Source organism: Sciurus vulgaris (genome assembly GCF_902686455.1).
Source record: "Sciurus vulgaris genome assembly, chromosome: 2".
NCBI classification, from domain to species: domain Eukaryota; kingdom Metazoa; phylum Chordata; class Mammalia; order Rodentia; family Sciuridae; genus Sciurus; species Sciurus vulgaris.
In genome coordinates, this window is record NC_136462.1 from 78,332,098 (window position 1) to 78,352,783 (window position 20,686).

Consider the following 20,686-nt stretch of genomic DNA (forward strand, 5'->3'; position numbering starts at 1 on the left):
TTATTTTTGTGGTTGGACATGATGTGGAGTTAAGCTGGTCATGTATTCATATATGAACATAGGAAAGTTATATCCAATTCATTCTACTGTTACTGCTGATTTAATGACTTAAAATAACATGTATTTATTATCCTACAGTTTTGGAGCTCAGAAGTCTGAAATGGATCTTACTGGTTTAAAGACAAGGTGTCATTAGTGCTGTATTCTATTCTGGAGGCTCTAGGGTAGAATCAGTTTTCTTGCTGTTTACAGCTTTTAGAGGTTCATGCCCCTCCTTTCATCTTCAAAACCAGAAATAACTGGTAGAGTCTTTGTTATATTGTATCTCTCATTCTTTGACCCTTCTGCTTCCGTTTTCCATTGGGCCTGCCCTATTTTAAGGTCATGTGACTAACAACCTTAATTCTGTTTAAATTTAATTCTCCCTTGCTGGTTCCAGGGTTTTGAATGTTGACCTCTTGGTGTATACATGTGCAGGGATTATTCTGGCTACCACAGTGATAACCCAGCCTTGAAAAATGTAATTTCTGAACACTTTGGGCTGATAACTCAAAGTTGATTCTTGCCCAAATTCTAGGCTTGTTGGTTAAACACCATTAGTAAAGTGTAAGAAATGGAAAGGAAGATTAGTAACCTGTATGAATTCACTGAGAACAAGCCATGCCAAGCTACTCTCTTTTGGGGGTTTAATTTTAATTTTTTTCTGTATAAGTGTAATATACAGAAGGCCCAGTGTAGGGGGCTTCGGCCATGTCCATTGTGGGTGAAGGAAGGGATTTCTGTCGGAGGACAGTGCTGGCTATAAATTAATTACTAATAAATTTATCTAATCAGTAAACACAAGAGCCAATAATCTTTTCAAATGGAAGGGGATGTGACGGATCGGTCCATACCAGATCTGGCCTCCAACAAGCTGGAGGAACCCACCTTAAACTTTATTTGTAGTCACATAGATAAAGGGGCCCAGACTGGGAGAGGGGCTTCTTCTGTGAGGAACAGGATAGGGTGGAGTTAGGGAAGCCATTTGCTGAGAGAATTAGCATTTCCTCAGGGTTGAGCCACCTCGGTACAGGGCCGCCTACTCCCCTGCTGTCTGAAACAGTCTCTTATGACTGCCGTTTCTGGAAGTCAGACCTCTCTATCCCATGGCTCAGCCAAGCCTGTCTCTGCTAAACATGGATGGCACTCCACAGCCCAGTGCATAAATCTTATACTTCTCCCAGTCTCTGTGTCCACAGCCCACACAAAGGGGAATCACTGTTGTGATTTCTAGTAGCATGGATTTGTCTGTATTTATATAAATGAGCATAAACAGCATGCACTCTTTTATATCACACTTGTTCATTTAATACTTTTGAGATTCATCTGTATTTTTGTCTGTAGTTATAGATTGTTTATTTTCACTGCTATTTAGTATTCTACCACTGTATAATTTAATATATTCTACTATTGATGGGCATTTGGGTTGTTTCCATTTTTGACTATTACAGGGTGTTGCTATGAGCATTTCTAGCATAATATTGTATTAATTGCATTGAATAATTTGATAGCATCATAAGGTTGTTAGAGCAGAGACATGTATATACAGAATTCAGAGAGCTTCTTGGAAAACTCATGATAACTTGATGACGAGAATAGATAAAATTCTAGGTTCAAGGATATGGAATAATGACAACATAGAGGAAGTTCTATAGTGATAGACTTTAGGGCTCTGCTGATCCCAACCAATATTTTTGCAATGACTTTTGTGAATATTCAGAAGTTAAGATAATTGAACTTATAGATTTCACAGAATTGAAGAGATCTGAAGCTGGGTGCAATGGTGTACTCCTATAATTGCAGCTACTCAGGAGGCTGAGGCTGGAGGATTGTGAATTTGAGGCCAACCTGGGCTACTTAGTGAGACCCTGTCTCAAAATAAATTTTAAAAAAGGGCTAAAGGGCTAGGAGTGCAGTTCAGTGGTAGAGTACCCCTGGGTTTAATGCCCAGTACCTCCTCGCACCCCAAACAATGGGGACTGGGGATGTGGCAGCTGGTGGACTTCTTGATAAGCATGCACAAGGCCTGGGGTTCATTTCCCAGTATGCACAAAAACGGGGGGCACAATTTGAACTAATAATAATATAAAGGGGGAAAACTTATTTGCAATAGATGGGAATGATGCATAAAGACTCACAGAGGAATTACTTAGTACTAAGTTACTAAGGATAAATATAAAGTTCTATATCTGGGATTAAAAAAAAATTGCTTTTAAAGTTTCAGACAGTGGGTAGGAGAGGAGGAACTCAGTGTGAAGTGGGGGAAAACGAGTTGTAGTTAATGAATTCAGACTGTGACTCCCCTGTCTGCAACAATGTCTGGAGTTCTCTGTATGGGGTCTTGAGTTTCCAGGGAGACCCTGACAGTGAAGTAAATGCAGAGGATAGTCCTGGGATGGTGAGTGGTCTTGAAGCCATAATTGCCCCACAAAGTGTTAAAGAAACTGTGTTTTTAGCCTAAAGAAGGGAAGAGTCAAGTGCACAGGATATAATCTTCAATGCTAGGAAGGGCCATTATGTGGAAGAGGGTTTAGCTTGATCCTGTGTAGCCCCAGAGGAGAGGTCTAGGACAACTGGGTAGAGTTGGCTTAGTGGAAGGGAAAAATTTGGCTTAGTGGGAGGAAGTGTTACAGATTATCTTAAAAATGGAATGAGTGTCTACTGAAGTATTGAGGTTTTATACTTCCTGGGAATTTGAAGCAGAAAATGAGATAAAATAGCAGCTTAAGTTGTGTTTCATTGTTATGTATTTAAAGCTAATGATGCTGGGAGTATTGTGGGTTCAATGTCTTTTTCAGGGACTATTTAGTTTGAGTATCTAAACTAAATCTAGGCATTGATCCAGGGTGGGCTTTCAGGCATTGTTCTTTTCTGGATCAACCTGTCTGGATTTAAGTGTAGAGTTCACACTGGGCTCTAGTGGCAGAACTAGACTCCACGTTGGGTTTGATGATCCATTCAGAAACATCTCTTCAGATGTTATAGGAGTGACTCTTCACATCTTCTTCTTTCTCCTCCTGGGGTTAAAGCAGGAATAGACCTGTACTTGGGTCAAGGGTTTTAGGTCATTTAAGGCCATTCTCCTGTGGACTTGGCCCAGTGTTGGGTGAGGATTGAATTGCCCCTAGAGGTAGAAGGGTAAGGCGTCTGCATTCTAGAGGTTAGCATGCAGTTGCCTCTATATTATTCTAACCCCATGGTCCCCTTCTGTCTCTGATAGAAGCAGGAGGTTGGGCTCCATCCACTTTAAGACTTATATACTTGACTGGGCTCTGGGGCTTCTGGTCATTTGTATCCTAAAGCAGGGAACAAAGAGCCTGGTCAGCAGTGCTGTCTGCCATATACATTTCCTGCTCCCAGGGCCAGGAGGAAGCTGGGCTCTGGGGAGGTGAGGGCTAGCTCTCTTCAGGCAGTTCCCTCTGCTTCCTGGCTTCTTTTTCACTTGTTTTTGTGGTGCTGGAGATCCAACCCAGGCCTTTGAGCTTGCTAGGCAAGCGTTCTACTATTTGTTTTTTTTTTGGTGCTAGGGATCGAACCCAAGGCGGTATGCTTACAAAGCAAGCACTCTACTGACTGAGCTATCTCCCCAGCCCAGCGTTCTACTATTGAGTCTATAGCCTCAGCACCCATGGTTTCTTTCTATAGAATTTTCTCCCCCAAATGGATCCCTCACGCTCAATGCAGAGAACAGCTCAGGACAAGATGGTGGGTCCGTGGCTGAGAAATAAAGCTCAGGAGTAGGGGAGGGGCACTACTGGAGTTAAGAGGAGGGATGTAAATGGGTAGGTGTGGAAGTAAAGAAGCAGTAGGGACCAAAATGTAAACAATCCCTGTATTCTCATTGCAGAAGTTTCTGTAGTAAGGACTGGTGATTGGTTGAATAGCCCTACTCTTTCCTCCTTGCATCCCTGGACAAAGCTGAGAAGAGAACCTTTGTGGCACACAGCTGCACTCAGACTGTGATCTATAACTAGTCTCTTACATTTATTTCAGTTGGGTGTCGTGACCCTGGGTTACTCTGCAGGCTAACCAGGAATTTGTGTTAGCGGATCCTATTCCCCTGAGCTTATGGCAGCATCACTTGTGCTTGGTGTTTCTAGTGGGAACCTGGTTTGTGTTGTGTTTGTAAGCCAGCACAGAGCCTGAAGGAAGTGGTCGAGAGGTTACAGGACGAGGAGAAGAGCACAAGTGCTGCTGAATGGGTGGAGGTGGAAGTCTAGAGGGTAGTAAGGGGTGGATGGCTGACTGAGGAGGGTCAACAGATTTGGCAGATTTGTGGAGGGCAAGATACAGGCACTTTGGTCATTTTGTGGGATGCCTGTGGAGACTGTACACTTGTGTCTTTAATTATTAACTTAGCACTGGGGTGGCCTGGAGTGATGGATGCATTTTGCCCAACCCTGTGATAAGATTTGGTAGTTTATCGTCTTGTTTATTAGGCAGAAAGGCAAGTGTTAGAATTGTACAGCAATGCCCCTCCTCAAGAAGAGCAGAAAACAGGGCAGTAAGTAAAACGAGGGTGAAAGGGAGGGTGAGAGAAAGAAAGATGGACAGTTTTTCTGAGAGGCCAGTCTTTTCTGCTTCTCAGAATGAAGGAGCTGCTGGGCCAGAATGTATGAGGCCAGGACATAACAGAACAGGACTGGTGACACTGAGGGCCATGTACTGCCAGGAGAACTCAGACAGGAAGTGGCTTCTGACTGTGTTGGACCTGAAGTAGACAAGTTCCATCACTGGGCCTCCCTTTCTCCACTGTAAGGCAGCAAGGCGGGCTTTACCCTGGAACTCTTGAGAGACTGGGCTATAAGGTTAAGTACTCCTGTGGTGTTGTAGTTGCTGAGCTGTGAAGGGATTCACTGTGTCACCAAGGTGCTGTCTGCCTAAGAGGCTGGCAGGGGATCTAAGGAACATTCTGATGAGCCTCAGAGTTGTTCTTACTTTCTTCCCCACCACATCCTGGGGCAAGTGACCAACCTCATAGCATATGTGGGCTTCCCTTCTTAACTTCCTTTTTTTTTTTTTTTTTTTTTTTGATGGAGAGCGGGAAGGTTCTCTAGGATTATTGTCATTTTTTTTTTTTGGTGCTGTGGATTGAACCCACGGCCTTGTGCATGTTCTACCACCAAGCCACAGCCCTCATGTCTTCTCTGAGATTCTGATGAAAGCTATGGACTCTTATAAAATGAATATACTTATACAAACATGACACTTTGAAAAATAATTTTAGGTTTTTTTGGAGACCCTAGTTAAGAACCCTGGCTCTTTAAGGATGATTCATAAACTTTACTGAAGTTCATCTAGGTAAAGCAATCACCTCTACCTCGGGGTAGAAGGATTTGAGGAATGTTATGGCTCTTATTTCTGCATTGTCCATTCAGGAAAAATGCCCTGTCCCCACTCTACAGGAACCACTCTTTGCTGCAAGAATATTTTTAAGCACACAAACAAGCAGCTGATCTGGCAGGCAGTGGGCAGGAAGTCTGGCCTCCCTCCTAATCCTTGGCAACACATTCTGACCTGCTGGCCCAGATTGAAGTCACAATAGGACTGGGCAAGGTTAACAGTAATGCCACTGAAACAAAGTGCTGGGTCCTAAAGCCAGTCTGTGTGTTTGGCAAGGTGGGTAGGAGGGAGAGAGAGTGACTTCTCAGAGCCAACAGCCAGAACACACCACTAATCCTGCTACCAATTGTCCCCCACTGCTCCTAGTTTGGGCACACTTTTGTATATAAGCAAATCTGAGATCACTTTGTTTCTGTCTTCTGTATAAGGTGCTGTGGGTGGGGTCATGATGGTGCATATACACAGGTGCTTAGCAGATGTCTTTGAATGATAATGATGAGGACATTTTGTGGTCAGAGTTTCCCATGCAGAGCAGATCAGAGCCTAAACACATATACTTTCTTTGGTGAAAGGACTCATCTTGGTGACTATTATGGAAAAATTGTTTAGGATTCTAAAGCCCTCTGAGTAGGAAGGGCCGGTCACCAAACAGTTTTATTTTTCTTTCAGGTCTCTTAACCTTCATTAACTGTGCCTATGTCAAGTGGGGAACCTTCGTACAAGATATTTTCACCTATGCTAAAGTATTGGCACTGATTGCGGTCATCATTGCAGGCATTGTTAGACTTGGCCAGGGTAAGAAATAATAGCAGCTAATATTAAGTATTTTCTATAAGACATATTGCTCTTAGTATACACTTTTACATTATCTCATTTAAATCTCAATAACCATGTTTGGTACACACTGTTATTATTCCCTTTTTATAGATGAGGAAACATGTTGTAAGTATTTGCCTAAGTTTATAGTGGTAAGTAGGAGACCTAAATTTTGTACCCAAGCAGACTGACCCCAAAGCCTGTTCTTTAAGTTCTGTGCTTGCTGCCTCCCAGATGAGGCTGATCTTGGCAAAAGGAATGACAGGCATACCCTGGGAGTTGGCTTTTATGGTTTTTGAACCTAGTGCTATTGATTTGATGGTTCTGTCCTTGGAAGTGGGCAAGGTCAGAAATGAACTTCTTGTACCCACTTTTCTCTGGTTTCCAGGTAGAAACCCGCCCTACAACTACTCTGTTGAGCTGGGCATATTGAGCCTTGTCCTTCTAGCCCATGTCAGCTGTGTCTGGTGTTAGAAAGGGGATAGGATCAGGCAGACTAGAGCAGAGCAGAACAGAACACCATTCCTCTTCTCTACCCCTTCTGTTCCATGGTGTTTTTTTTATCCTAGAAAGCTGGGCTTTTCTGTCAAGATCCCCATCCATGCCATTCTCTGCATTCCATTCATCTCTGTAGATGTCTGTCTTCTGTTCCGTGTCCTTCACTGTTACCTTTGCTGCCAAAGGTGTTCTGAGTCACTTATTTGCTCTTACTGCCATATTTTTCCACTACTTTATTGGATCATCTTGACATTGAGTAGGCCACTAATACTTCTGCTTCCCATTGTTCTCGGATTCTAGGAGCCACAACTAACTTTGAGAATTCCTTTGAGGGTTCATCATTTGCAATGGGTGACATTGCCCTGGCCCTATACTCAGCTCTGTTCTCCTACTCGGGCTGGGATACCCTCAACTATGTCACGGAAGAGATCAAGAATCCCGAGAGGTAGGTGCCTTACCACCAACTTGCCACACCAATGATAGTTGTCATTCATTGTGCTCTTACCATGTGCAAGACTGCATGCCACAACTGCCTGTGGGTGAATTTCATCAGCCCTATTTTAATAGATGGGAGGCCTGAGGCCCTAACATAACTTGTCAACCATCCCACTAACAGAGCTAAGATATGAACTTAAGTATGCTTTCTAAATTCTTTTTACTTTTTATTACTCAAAGAAGCTTCATTTTTAAATTTAGCTTTTTGACTCTGTGCTTGTGCCTTCAACACTAATGATTTTCTGTTCCTCAGTAAGGAAAGCATGCTTGATCTTGTCACAGACACATTTAGCACATATGGAACCACCATAGGCTCTGCTGACATGGTTTTTTAGTTTTAGACAATCTCATAAGAACTTCAGGTCTTGCTGGGTGCAGAGGTGCACATCTGTAATCCCAGAGGCTCAGGAGGCTGAGACAGGAGAATTGCTAGTTCAAAGCGAACCTCGGCAACTTAGCAAGTCCCTAAGCAACTTAGTGAGATCCGTCTCTAAATAAAATATAAAAAGGGCTGGGAATGTGGCTAAGTGGTTAAGCACTGCCCCTGAGTTCAATTCCCAGTACCAAAAACAGAAACAACAAAAAAAGAACGAACCCCTTGAAGTCTACCTGGGAACACAGCACATGCAGATTTTGGTGCTTTCCCAACCATCTTTGTATAAATGATTCTGTTATCAGGGGTTTGAGATAGCCTAGTTTTGTTAGAAGCTGTATTGTAAGAAAGCCTCTAATGAAGTGTCAAACTGGAACATTTTGAGTTCCTCTAGATGCTGTCCTCCAAAGAACTCTAAATTCTTTCTTAAAGGGCTTTTTTGCATTTGTTCATTCATTCCTGCACTAATTAAAGCAGATTGTACTATGTGCTTGTGCTCTTATTTTATTAATTTTTAGTACCAGGGATTGAACTCAGGGGTGCTTAATCACTGAGCCACATTCCCAACAATGCCCCCCGCCTTCTTTTATTATTAATTTTGAGACAGGGTCTCCCTAAATTGTTTAGGGCCTAAGTTGTTGAGTCTGACTTGGAACTTGTGATTCTCCTGCCTCAGCCTCCTGAGCCACTGGGATTATTTGTGTACACTTTTAAAATAGATTTTTCTTACCAGGTGTGGTGGTGCATGCCTGTAGTCCTAGCTACTTAAGAGGCTGAGGCTGAAGGTTTGCTTGAGTTTAGGAGTTTGTGAACAGCCTGGGGAGCATAGCAAGACCATCTCAAAAAACAAAAGATTTTTTTTCCTTGATAAATCATTTACCCATTTTTATCCCTACCTAGATAACTTTAGGTCATAGATGTCAAGAAACCTTCCTTTGCTTCCCTTTTGGTTCATTCCTTATTTCCCTAATTCAAGCTGACAGTGAGGTATTGTTTTAGTCGTTTAACTATATCACTTGCCAACACTGACAGGGAGTCATTGGGTTTGGAATTTGTCTTATCACTGATTGATCGATGACCTTGAGAGTGCTGCTGTACCTTTTCTTTGACTGTTTCTTTCTTTCTTTTTTTAATCTGTAATCAAGAGGGTTGAATTATAAGATCTATGAGGCCTTTCCTGGCTCTAAAATATTATGATTCTGGGAACTAAGTTTTGATAGGGAGTGAAGTTTCTGTAAATTTTCAAAAGAATAAAAGTTCTCATACCAATAAACTCCTTTTGGCTTTGTGAAACAAAGAACACTCTTGATATACATTTAGAGTTGCAACTTTGGAAATAGTTATTAGAAGCAGGTTTGAGGCCTGGATGGTGCTTCCGCCTACTGGACAGAAGCTGAGTGACTTAAGAGTTTTTGCCCCTGTCTCTTTTTGGTAGTCTAGCTGTCAAGGATGTTTATAAAGATCATGGCTTTTGGGGGCTGGGGAGATAGCTCAATCAGTAGAGTGCTTGCCTTGTAAGCACAAGGCCCTGGGTTTGATCCCCAGCCCCCCCCCCCCCAAAAAAAAAAAAAAAAGATCATGGCTTTTTTGGGCTAGAGGGGTCCTGAGAGGTCTTTGTGCCCTTCTCTTGACCACAAGTTAGGATGGTACCCAACATTCTCAAACTGATGAAGGGTTTTTGTGTCAGCTTTTTGTTGCTGTTATCAAAAAGCCTAACAGAAACAATTTAGAGGAGGAAAACTTTATTTGGGGCTCACAGTTTCAGAGATTCAGTCCATGGTTGGCCAATTCCTTTGCCTGAGATAAGGCAGAACATCATGGTGGAAGAAAGCGGCTACACTGGGGAACAGAGAGTGTGCACGTGTATGTGTGTATGCAAGAGGAATCAGGGACAAGACCTAACCCCCAGAGACCTACTTCCTTCAGCCAAGCCTCACTTATCTATAATTACCACTTAGTAGTCCATTCATATTATTAATGCATCAAATAGATTAATCCATGTTGAGGTCACAGCTCTCATAGTCCAGTCTTTTTACCTCTAAACACTGACTAACATATGAGTCCTTGGGGGTATGTTTTTAGATCCAAATTATAACAAGTTGTGGATGGATTTATTTCCCAGGTTGCTTGTTCACATATACACTGCTTTTTCTACCGAAGGCCTATCTTAATCTTTGGAGATGTTAGATTTCACAATTTGCCTCCATAATTTCTTCTTATATTTATTTTTTAAAAATATTTTTTGTTGTAAAGGGACATGGAACCTATTTTCATGTAGTGCTGAGGATTGAACCCAGTGCCTCATACATGTTAGGCAAGCACTCTACCACTGAGCTATAGTCTCAGCCCTCTTTTTCTTTTTTTAAACAGGTTTCATCCACTTTATTTATTTTTGTATAAAAAACCTATGTTGTAGCCACAGCTGGAGCCTGGATCCTCTATACAGAGACTCTGGTGTGGGTTTTCACAAGATGGTCAGTGAATTCCTGATAGGGAGACAAGGGTGAACACAGTCTCTTTCCAGAGATCAGGAGTCAAATAGCTGTATGTCTTGGAGATGGCATCAAAGGTGGCCTTAGTGAAATTGCCCAACATGGCAGTGCAGCCCCTGGCAGAAGTGTACCAGTCATCAATACCAGCCATCATCAGCAGCTTCTTGGGCACAGGGGCTGAGACAATGCCAGTACCTCTGGGGACAGGGATGAACCGCACCATCATAGAACCACAACGTCCTGTCACTTTGCAAGGGAGAGTGTGGGGCTTGCCAATCTTGTTCCCCCAGTAGCCTCTCCGCACAGGAACAGTGGAGAGCTTGGCCAGGAGATAGCCCCTCAGATTCCAGTGGCTACCTCCCTGGAGCACTTTACTCCTAATTCAACATGACCATTGTAGTTTCCGATAGCTACAAATGCCTTGAACCTGGTTGGTTGGCCAGCAGGAGTCTGCTTCTGTACAGGCATGATCTTCAAAACCTCATCCTTGAGTGACGCCCCCAGGAAGAAGTCGATGATCTCAGACTCCTTGATGGGCAAAGAGAAGAGGTAGATCTTTTCCAAGGACTTGATATTCATGTCCTTGACCAGGCTAGCTTGGTGACTGGGATCCACTCCTTGTCTTTGGCCTTGCCTGCACGAGCCCCAGGGCCCCTGGGACCTCAGGGACCTCCAAACCTCCCACTGCACTTAGTGTCTTCTGCCATTTGGTGTTTTCCCAGAGAAGAAGCACAGTCCTCTTTTTATATTTCTTAATTGAAACTTTTCTGTGTTATCTTAGAGCAGCAATACTAACACCAAAAGTAAAATCACTACATTCTTCCTGTGCTGCTGTCATGCTGTGACAGTTGTCAGTTCCTTTCCCCACTTTTTTTTTTTTTTGCATAGCTCTTTCTCCTGATATGATGTTCCTTTCCCCTAACTCCTTCCTTTCTTCCTCTCTCGCTCCCTCCCTTCTAGTACTGTGGTTGAACCCAGGGCTTTATATATGCTAGGCAAGTCCTCTACCATGGAGCTACATCCTCACCCCTTTTAAAACATTTTCTTTTGAGATAGGGTCTCATTAAGTTATCTAGGCTGACCTCAAACTTTTGATCCTCCTGCCTTAGCCTCCTGAGTAGCTAAGATTACAGATGTGTACTACTGCACACAACTTATTCTTTGTTCTTACAATTTCAGAGCTTTAACCAGTACTCTAGGCAACCTCAAATACCAAGGCAGTGGGGAAATATAGAAGGAGTCTCCATCTTTGGAAAGATGGGTATGGTAGGGAGAGTCTAGGATTAAGAGATAAGGATACAACTGTAGGACTGATGTATACTTTATTTTGTTTAACTGTAGGAATCTGCCCCTCTCCATTGGCATTTCCATGCCTCTTGTCACCATCATCTACATCTTGACCAATGTGGCCTATTACACCGTGCTAGACATGAAGGACATCTTGGCCAGTGATGCTGTTGCCGTGGTAAAGGATTTTTACTAGTAGAAGGTTGAGGGTGTATTGTGGGCTTTTGGGTATATCCCAGCTCTTCCCAGACTAGAAAGGAGGTAGAGAGCTTTGAAATGAGTACATTTGGAATACTGGGCTTGCAAGAAGGAACTGTTACTGTTATTGTGGAAGAAGGGTTGGATTCCTGGGAGCATGCCTATTGATGCCTTTCATTCCTTTTAGGTCCTACTAATAACTCTTTTCTATTCCTTTCCCTTAGACTTTTGCAGACCAGATTTTTGGAATATTTAACTGGACAATCCCATTGGCAGTTGCCTTATCCTGTTTTGGTGGCCTCAATGCCTCCATTGTGGCTGCTTCTAGGTAAGAGTGGCATCTTTTGCTAGCAGGGATGGTATGAAGAGTGATGTCAGGGAATTGTACGACTTACGGGACCTGGACTTTTACCTCCTGTGTTCCCTAACCTTTCTTCTTATTTCCATCAGCAGCCTTTAACTTCTCATTAATCTCAACCCTGAACTCCATTCTGTATTATTTGAACCATTTGAAGGGGTAGCAGAAAGGGAGGGCAGTGACAGGTGCAACCAGGCTGTTACCCTCTGCCCCACAATTTTTTTACACTTTTGTCTTACCTAAATAGACTTTTCTTTGTGGGCTCAAGAGAAGGCCATCTTCCTGATGCCATCTGCATGATTCATGTTGAGCGGTTCACGCCAGTGTCTTCTCTGCTTTTCAATGTAAGTGCTCTAAGAAGACGGAAAGCCAGATTGTGCAAGAAGTTTTAGTAGCAGTAGATATGACTGTTGTAGCTCCCTGAAAGACCTAAAGAGAACTCTGATAGAAAAAATATTGATGGAATGATGGACTCCCGTCATGGGCAAGTCTGTGCCAACTGCTGCAGTGATGCCTGAGAATCTAACTCCTCTTAGCAATGGTAACCACCTCCAGTCTTAGATAAGGCATAAAGTTTAAGGGATGCATTTTAATGATTAACTGCCATGACAGACAGGTAGTGTTTAAGGGAGGAAATGGTCCCTTATATTTGGGAGGAGGTAACTGAAAAGACTTCATGGAGGAAGTGTATCTGAAATAGATTTTGAAGGTTAGCATTGCAAAAGATAGAGATGGATTTTCTAAGAGAAATAGCATCAGAAAGTCCTGTGGTTAAGCAGTATGGAGTTGAATAGTAGGAGAGCTGGAAATGAAGGTTGGAGTCATTATGGAGAGGGCCTTGTGGAAGACGTGAGGGATTGTTTTGTGTTTTAAAGAGGGTTAATTTGGCAGAGCTTGAAGAAAGAACTGAAAATCCAATTAAGGCTATTAACTTCTGATAGAAAAGGAGTGAAAGACAAAATTAGAGTCTTAAGGGGGTGAGAAGACAGCCAACAGATGGAGGTGGGTTTGTGGATGATCAAGGGGAATAAGAAGCACCTTGAATGACAAGGGCCCCTAGAGCTGACTTGGGCTTGTGCCTACAGGGTATCATGGCATTGATCTACTTGTGTGTGGAGGACATCTTCAAGCTTATTAACTACTACAGCTTCAGTTACTGGTTCTTTGTGGGACTTTCTATTGTGGGTCAGCTCTATTTACGCTGGAAGGAGCCTGATCGACCTCGTCCCCTCAAGGTAACTTGCCTCCATCCTACCTCTCCTCTATTGGGAGCATTTTTCTTTTCTTTTTTGGTACTGGGGATTGAACTCAGGGGCTCTTTACCACTGAGCTATAACTCTAGTCCTTTTTTATTTTGAGACAGGGTCTTGCTGAATTCCTGAGGATCTTGTTATATTTCCCAGGCTGGCCTCCAACTTGTGATCCACCTGCCTCAGACTTCCAAGTTGTGTTCCAATTTTTTTTTTTTTAAACTGGGACTAAACCCATGGACACTTAACCATTGAACCACATCCCCAGCCTTTGTTTTTGGATTTAGGGTCTAAGTTGCTGAGGCTGGCCTCAAACTTGCTATCCTTCTGCTTCAGCCTCTCAAGTTGCTGGGATTACAGGCTTGTGCCACCACACCCAGCAAAGGGGATTCTTGCTGGACTGTTCACTCAGAAACCTTTGCCTTGATGTAATTTTGTATTGAGATGATGGAAAGACTTAGTGCTCTGTGCAGTGCTGCAGACTGAACTCAGGGCCTTGGGCATGCTGGGCAAGTGTTCCACTACTGAGCTATATCCCTAACCCTTCAGGGCTTTGGTCTTTATGGGAAATGGAGTTATAATGGTTGTCAAGTATCCTGAGCTAACTCCTAGTTGTTTCCTCTGTGCCCTTAGCTCAGCCTTTTCTTCCCCATTGTCTTCTGCCTGTGCACCATCTTCCTGGTGGCTGTTCCACTTTACAGTGATACTGTCAACTCCCTCATCGGCATTGGCATTGCCCTTTCAGGCTTGCCTTTTTACTTTTTCATCATCAGAGTGCCAAAAGACAAACGACCTCTTTGCCTCCGAAGGACTTTAGGTAAGCTTTGGGTCCTCGGGTCAGCTCAGCTACTTTATAGCCAGGTTTTTGCCTCCTTTACAAATCTAGATTCCCAAGTCACCTTCGCCATAGTCCCTTCCTGTTATTAACCATATAGCTTAACTGAATCACCCTCTTCAAGCCCAGTCCCATTCAGTGCCACATGAACTTAGCCAAGTTGACCTCTTCCCACTTTCAACTCAAATTTCTCTTTGTAGCATCTGCCACGTGGTACCTCCAGGTCCTGTGTATGTCAGTTGTTGCAGAAATGGATTTGGAAGATGGAGAAATACCCAAGCAGCAAGATCCCAAATCTAATTAATACCATCTGGAATCCTGAGATGTGGAAAGCAGGGGCTGGAGCCAAGGTAGCTGAAAAGTAGAGCTCACTTTGGAGGTGTCATCCAGGAGCCTGGTTTAGGCAGCTTCAACCTTTGAACTTGCTTTTTAGAGATGAAAAGTAACTTATTTGTTTTGCTACATATTGTTTCAGATTTTGTAAAAGGATGGTAAGGCAGACTGTGTGGGGTGTGGCACTTGTGGGCTTTGTTGTTCTAGGAGCACCTCTGGGTGTGACTACCTATTCCTCTTTTCCTTTAAAGGGGCCAACAACGCTTCAACCTTATCTCCTTTAGAAAGACATGAAACTGTCACAGGTGCTGAACAATAATAAAAGGGTTATGTTCCTACGAGTTTGAGTGGCTTCATTTTATATAGTATCTTTGGGACAGTTCCCTTTAACCTAAAAATAGACCAAAGTTTCTTGTCTCTCAAGCCAGCTATTGAAAGCTGATAAAAACAACCTCTATACAAAGACAGACAAGGGACTGCTGTAGCAAGATGTTAAGTTATAAAAGTATCACCTTTCATTCTTAATTTTCAATAAAAATCGGAGTAACCTATTTCTTGATGGAAATTGATAGGTTATCTTAGGGTCAAGAAATGTGGTTACTGTTTTCAGATACAATCTTATCAGTCATTTCTCTATGACCACAATGCAAATGTGGATGAAACACACATATGGGGTAGAGGTGTAAGCTCTTAATGCCAGTTTAAAACAGACACTTCCCAAGAGTATGGGCTATCAAAAGCAATCTTGACCCAACCTATTCATTTCTCTGAAGTACACAAACCACTTCTTTGTTTAATAAGTATCAGGAAGCAGCATGTAGTACAGAGGTTTCCTAATCCTGTGGATAGGAAGATTGCTTGGCTCCCCTGTGCTCTTTTATATGCAGGAATAAGAGTCTGCAGTGGATTCAGTTTTTAAAATGAATGAACATCTCCATGTCCCACAGTTCCTAGGTCTGGGGCAAGGGCATGGCATCAAGTCTGTCTTTAGGATTGAGTCTTTGAGGAGACAGAGTTCCCACCAGAATGAGCAGAGAACACAAGTCAGCCAAGTGTGTCACGCCAGGGTTGCTTTGACTTTGGTTCACTGGTGTTGCCACTGCTGGGGGTTTTGGGAGGGCAATTCTTTTCATGCTGTAGTAGAGGGTTGTGGGTAAAGGTCTGCCGTAAGGGTCCTGGAGGAAGAGAAAAAAAACCTCAGTGAGCAAAGGAAAAGAAGAAATGAAAGATAGAATTTAGCCTGAAATGATTATTTTACCTCTGGATTAGCCTGAAATGATTATTTTACCTCTGGCTGCTAGATCCAAGTGGCTCTGCATGCGTCGTTCACGCTCGCGGAGCTGATGTGCAATTTCAGCATTTTTCCAGCCTGGGTAAGGAGAAGCTCAACTGTCAGTCCTATCCCCATTTTTTAGACCACTTTCCCCTGTCATGCCCTTACCTTGTTTGAAGCTCTTTATGAAGCCCTCTCGTGGAGGTAATTTGTCAGGGTCATGCACAACACGCTGGGGTATTTTAAGTATAGTGCGTACAGCTGGAATCCGGAGGCAGGCCACTTGGCATAGGGAAAACATATTGGAGGAGAGCCAGTACATGAACACTGCCTAAGTGAAGAGAAGAAGAGAAGGTCTTCACAGGCTGCATCCCTGGTGGCTGGGCTAGATAGGAGGACTTGGAGCCATTTCCAAAGCTATTACGTACCGAGGGGAAGTGGATGGTTATGGGCAAGACTGCCAGGGGCATCACTCTAATAACATTTCTCATCCACTGAAGGTCAGAACTTTGCACACCTGTGTCAGCACCTAGCTGCCAAAACCAAAACAAAACAAAACAAAACAAAACAAGGGAGCAGAGGAAAGGAGTATTGAACATACGTTAATAATCTGGTCTTACCCACTGACTATTTCTCCAGGGAAATACATAGCCACTCTACCCCCTACTCCCATTTACGTTGCAGGCCTGGTACTTGGCTAACCCGGGCTTACCTCTAGGACACCCCACATTGTAGCAGTGACTACCAGTGGTAACACATAGATGGGATCAGATACAGTGAGATCTTGGAACCACCAGAGGCCACCTGTCTGCATACTGGGCACAGGAAGGTTGGCCATCTCTCTCAAGGCAATGAAGAAGGAGATGAAGACTGGTGCCTATTACACAGAATAGAGGGGACATTTTCAATAACCCATCACTGAAAGCCGTGTATATCACCACCACCTGCTTTTGTGGTCTGGGGCATGGAAAACACAGGAGGCCATTTGATGAAATAAAAAGGGGAATATTTTTGCTCACCTGAGTCAGAGGTAGAATGAGAGGTTTAAAGAATTTAATATCGTGCCTTTTCTGGTAAAGTGTCATTTCTGAGGAAGCCCTGTAAACTGGGAGGTGAAGCAAAATTAATGGTCGAGTTATTTCAGCGAGGGTGGACAACTGTCCCATGAAATTTCTAACTGATCTTGGATAGTCCCTGATAGTGTTAGGACCAAGAAATAGCTAAATCTTTAGAATTTGCCCAATTGTTGAAATTCCTGGTTTAGGTTGTCTCTTTCCTTCAGGATAATGTCTGCAAATGTCCTCTTTCACACTCATACTGCAACTAACTCACACTCAGCATGGTCTCCTGCCAACTTGGCCTCTCTGATTCGAGTGGAAAACTTCTGGATCTCTGGCAAGTGGTTGTGAATCTTGGCTGCCTCTCGCTGGCCCTTCACAATGAGAGGAAAAACCAGGCAGCGGGCAAGGACTGTACCTGGAAAACACAAACTAGAATTAGAGTGAGGTTAAAGCAGTTCTGTACTTAGGAGGTTGAAGATGTTTTAAGTCCTCACCGAAAAAAGCCTCTCTTATTCCAGCCTTTTCCACACTATGACTCATGCCCAAGAGGCCCAGAACTAAAGATAGGGATATGGCTTATTTCCTTCAAGGATGCGTCTTCTCTCATTTAATTTTTTGGGTACCAGGGATTAAACCCAGGGGCACTTAACCACTGAGACACACCCCCAACCCTTTTTTTATTTTGAGACAGGATCTCACTAAGTCCTTAGGACCTCACTAAGTTTTTGAGGTTGATCTCAAACTTGCAATCCTTCTGCCTCAGCCTCTTAAGTAATCCTCTTAACTAGGATTACAGGTGTGTGCCAATGTGCCCGACTCTCCGTCCTCTGCTCTCTACCACAAAAGTTTAGTATTAACTTCTGCCAAGCAGATGACTGGAAATCCCGTTGTTGCCTCAAACAAAAAGGTGACAAGAACTCCTTTTCTACATCAATTGCCTCTGAACTTTTCTATATTCAACAGAAACTTTTTTCCCCCTTTCAACTATAAATTCTGACAAAACATACAAATCTTGCTGCCCTGGGTGAAGAAAAAACGGTTAGCTAAAGGAGTGGTTATGCTATAGGTTTCACTTTGCACCTTATAGAAATCTGGAGCTTCCAGGAATGAAGTCTGAAAGCCACTGTACTAACTAGAAATCCCTGGAGTAGGAAGTAATGTAATTGGTCACTTATTTTTTTCTTTACACTTCATATTCAGTGGTCATTCCAACAAATATTTAGTTTATGGTATCTACAGACATATAAGCTGTCTGGGCTGAGAAGAGCTGGGGAGCTAAGGATGGAATCCAGAGTACCATCCCTGAAGTGGAAGGTAGGGTATCAGGTAATGGAGATGGAAAGGTGTGGTCAGAAAGACCAAATCATGAAAGATTTTCACAAAATCCAAGGGACAGAGTTCAAGTTCTAAAGTGTTTAATGTAGAAAGGTCAAGGATGAGGAAAGTATTTTAGCAATGGTGTTATCAGATTGCTGAAAGTCAAAGAAATGGAAAAAAGTAGTTCAAATGCATTTAGAGTCCTGTTTTAAATAAAAGCATGAAAGGACGAGGAAAGAAAGGGGAACTAAGTATGATGGGAAGAAACTTTATCCCAGGTAACAAATGGGTACACTTGAGCATGTTTGTATGTTTTTGGGAGGGCAGTAAGTTGAAGACACAGAAGAGAGGAGATAACTGATGGAGCAAGGTGTAGAAAGAAATGGAATTCAAAGCAGTTTAAACCTTAACAAGAGCAATGTGATTACCTTCCTAATTTGAAGTCTCCTCTCAGTGCCTGATCAGACTATTCTCTTAAACCAGGGTAGCTTCATCACTGTTAATCAGGCCCTCTTACTCCAACTCCCTGCTCACATTCAAATATCTATACTATTTGAATCTTAGATGATTAAGCCACTTCATAATGCTCTTTAGGAAATAAAAGTAGAGGGCATCTAAGCATCATGAGCCTGTACCCTTCACTTGAATTATCTGTTTTTTGACTACTATATTCCTGCACCTATTTCCTTGATCCTTTCACGGCAACGCCACTTTTAAGGTTCTATCCCTAGGTTCCTATTTCCTCTATCCTTGTCCAGGATATATTTCCCTTACATGCAGCAATGGCCCCCCACCAAGGTAGGCCCAGGTTAACATGCATAAATTCCAGGAGGTTCTGGATCAGTCCCACTGGGGTATATGACCCTAGCCCCAGTTCAGTGAAGCTCTGTTCTGTAACAGCTTGGATTACATCTGTAGTTCCTCCAGAAGCCACTTCAGGTACTGCTGTAGGTGAGGGAGTTGCAGGAACAATAGGAGGGGCCTGGACCTGTATGAAAGAAAGCCATACGTGAGATTTAGTAAATGGGACACACAGCAAGTGAGTGAGGTCCCTCCATATAATCAATATTGGGTTCTGTTTTCTTGACTCTTCTTCTTGTTCTTCCAGGTTAGCTTACAGTGTCCACAGAATTCATGCTTAAAAAGGACATTTTTTTTTGCTACTAGGCAGGAAGATAAATTATTTAAAATAAGATTTCATGATTTCCTTTGATGCTGGGAAGTTACCTCTCAAAACACTGTTTCCTGAACTTCAGCCATCTATCAAATTACAATTTCCCCCATATTTTGAAAGAAACTATTACACTTACAATTTATCTTTAAATCAAATCAGTTTTTTTTTTTTAACTCTTTTTTCAGGGCTGGGGATTGAATCCAGGGCATGCGGCTTGCAGAAAAGTGCCACCCCCCAGCCCTCAACTCACTCTTTATGATCAAACACCCCACTTGGCCTCCTCTCAGGAAATAGTATTCATGAAATCATGTATTTATAAGCAAATTATGATTTTTCTAATACAAACCTGGAATTATGTTTCATATCGCCATCATTGGCTTAGGACTACTCTGGCAAACAGTGCCTTGAATCAACATAAATCTCTCCTTGTACTGTCACTAATTTCTCCATTGATTTGAAAATCCATTTCAAGCAGACATGCTAATATTTTGGGAAGCTGTGTGAAGCATGGGAAAGAACTGCTACATATTCCTCTTGCCCCTCGAATAAAACAAAACTAACCAAGAAGTAGGAACCAAAGGCCTCTTTCTTACCTGGGCTTCTGCAAATGAAATGGCAGAGGTACTGAGGCAGCGGGAGCTGTAGGTTGTGACGAGGACATAATGAGGCTGCTTGCAGCCTGGGTGGCCTGGGACCTGGAGCCCCTCGGTCAGCGGTTTCCGCGGCCACTGTGAGGATCCTAGGACACTGTGAAACTGATCAGATGAAAGGATAATGGAATCTCTATGCTGGAAGCAGAAGGCCCAGCGTAGGGCCACAGGGCATTCACTAGGCTCACCCCTCAAGAAGCTGACAGTTTGCCATACAGGTGAGCACATTACTGCTCTGTTTGCGTAGATTGCCGGCCTGAAGGCATGCAACTTGGTGCGTACAGGGTGGAGCTCAGGCCGGGGTTTCCTGTACCTCGGGTACCATAGACCCACTCCGGGGTCCAGGGCCGAGGCTGCGGAGAACTTGACCCCGGCTAAGGTAGTTCCCGGAAATCGACAACAGGACGGGGCCACCGAGCCCGCGGAGAACGAGATGTAACCCGAGGTCATGACACTCAGATCCTAGTAACCAAGTCAGCTGCTGCTCATGCCCTCGGCTCAGGTTGCAGGGACAGGGCAGCATCCTGGCGCGCAGTTTCTGGGCAACCTTACCTGACGCTGAAGCCGTACCAGGCACACAAGCTCCCGGCGTCCACACATCAAGCCCAGCGCCATTTTGCCCGGAAGAGGACTTGCTTTCGCGCGTGCGCACTCAGAACCGTAAGCCCTCCGGCGGAGGCCCTTTTGGAAATGGACGTGAGGCCAGAGTTGTCGCCAGATGGTAAAGGAGAGTGGGGCTTGGTAGCCATATTTAATGTGGGCAAGAAACCTCAAAGGGTCACCTTTAACGAGATCGCGCAGAGGGTGTCCTCCAGAGGTTTGAAGGAGGTTGAAGTTAAGAACCATTTTTAGTGGCCGTTGTTAATGCTCATGTAAACCTGGGGAATTTTTCTA

The 20,686-nt window shown here is 43.4% G+C and overlaps 2 protein-coding genes and 1 pseudogene across 6 annotated transcripts in view; 1 reads left to right on the forward strand and 2 right to left on the reverse strand.

Annotated features, from left to right (window-relative positions):
• SLC7A7 (solute carrier family 7 member 7) overlaps nt 1-14,655 on the forward strand; it is a 47,008-nt gene extending 32,353 nt beyond the window's left edge. For all 3 annotated transcript variants that reach the window (XM_079126081.1, XM_079126082.1, XM_079126080.1), the window contains exons 3-10: nt 6,052-6,177; nt 6,997-7,141; nt 11,398-11,521; nt 11,766-11,869; nt 12,147-12,243; nt 12,985-13,134; nt 13,783-13,966; nt 14,185-14,655. In XM_079126081.1, coding sequence (XP_078982207.1) covers nt 6,052-6,177; nt 6,997-7,141; nt 11,398-11,521; nt 11,766-11,869; nt 12,147-12,243; nt 12,985-13,134; nt 13,783-13,966; nt 14,185-14,288 — 1,034 coding nt within the window. In that variant the 3' untranslated portion in view covers nt 14,289-14,655. The remainder of the gene's footprint in view (nt 1-6,051; nt 6,178-6,996; nt 7,142-11,397; nt 11,522-11,765; nt 11,870-12,146; nt 12,244-12,984; nt 13,135-13,782; nt 13,967-14,184) is intronic.
• On the reverse strand, nt 7,153-10,894 carry LOC306653647 (small ribosomal subunit protein uS5-like; annotated as a pseudogene). The gene is made up of 2 exons: nt 10,849-10,894; nt 7,153-10,717 (listed from the first exon to the last, which is right to left on the reverse strand). The product of its transcript is annotated as a small ribosomal subunit protein uS5-like (transcript).
• Nucleotides 14,656-15,075: 420 nt separating the features above from the next.
• OXA1L (OXA1L mitochondrial inner membrane insertase) lies at nt 15,076-20,485 on the reverse strand. Of its 2 annotated transcripts, none has more exons than XM_079126078.1 (10): nt 20,345-20,485; nt 19,736-19,897; nt 18,743-18,956; nt 16,923-17,066; nt 16,610-16,695; nt 16,303-16,467; nt 16,019-16,123; nt 15,759-15,921; nt 15,606-15,686; nt 15,076-15,492 (listed from the first exon to the last, which is right to left on the reverse strand). In XM_079126078.1, the coding sequence occupies exons 1-10, from the start codon at nt 20,405-20,407 to the stop codon at nt 15,362-15,364; spliced, it is 1,314 nt and encodes a 437-aa protein (XP_078982204.1). In that variant the 5' UTR covers nt 20,408-20,485; the 3' UTR covers nt 15,076-15,361. The 2 variants fall into 2 exon arrangements, with proteins under 2 accessions (XP_078982204.1, XP_078982205.1); XM_079126079.1 differs by lacking the exon at nt 20,345-20,485 and adding an exon at nt 20,106-20,334.
• Nucleotides 20,486-20,686: the final 201 nt, after the last annotated feature.

What these genes read in the sequence shown, in the direction of transcription:
- OXA1L (XM_079126079.1), bottom strand. Translation starts at nt 20,315, where the DNA reads ATGCTGCCCTGTCCCTGCAACCTGAGCCGAGGGCATGAGCAGCAGCTG. An exon ending in GTGGGTCTATGGTACCCGAG is followed by an intron (nt 19,898 to 20,105) that starts GTACAGGAAACC and finishes TCATCTGATCAG; the next exon opens with TTTCACAGTGTCCTAGGATC. An exon ending in CAATGTGGGGTGTCCTAGAG is followed by an intron (nt 16,124 to 16,302) that starts GTAAGCCCGGGT and finishes TGGTTTTGGCAG; the next exon opens with CTAGGTGCTGACACAGGTGT.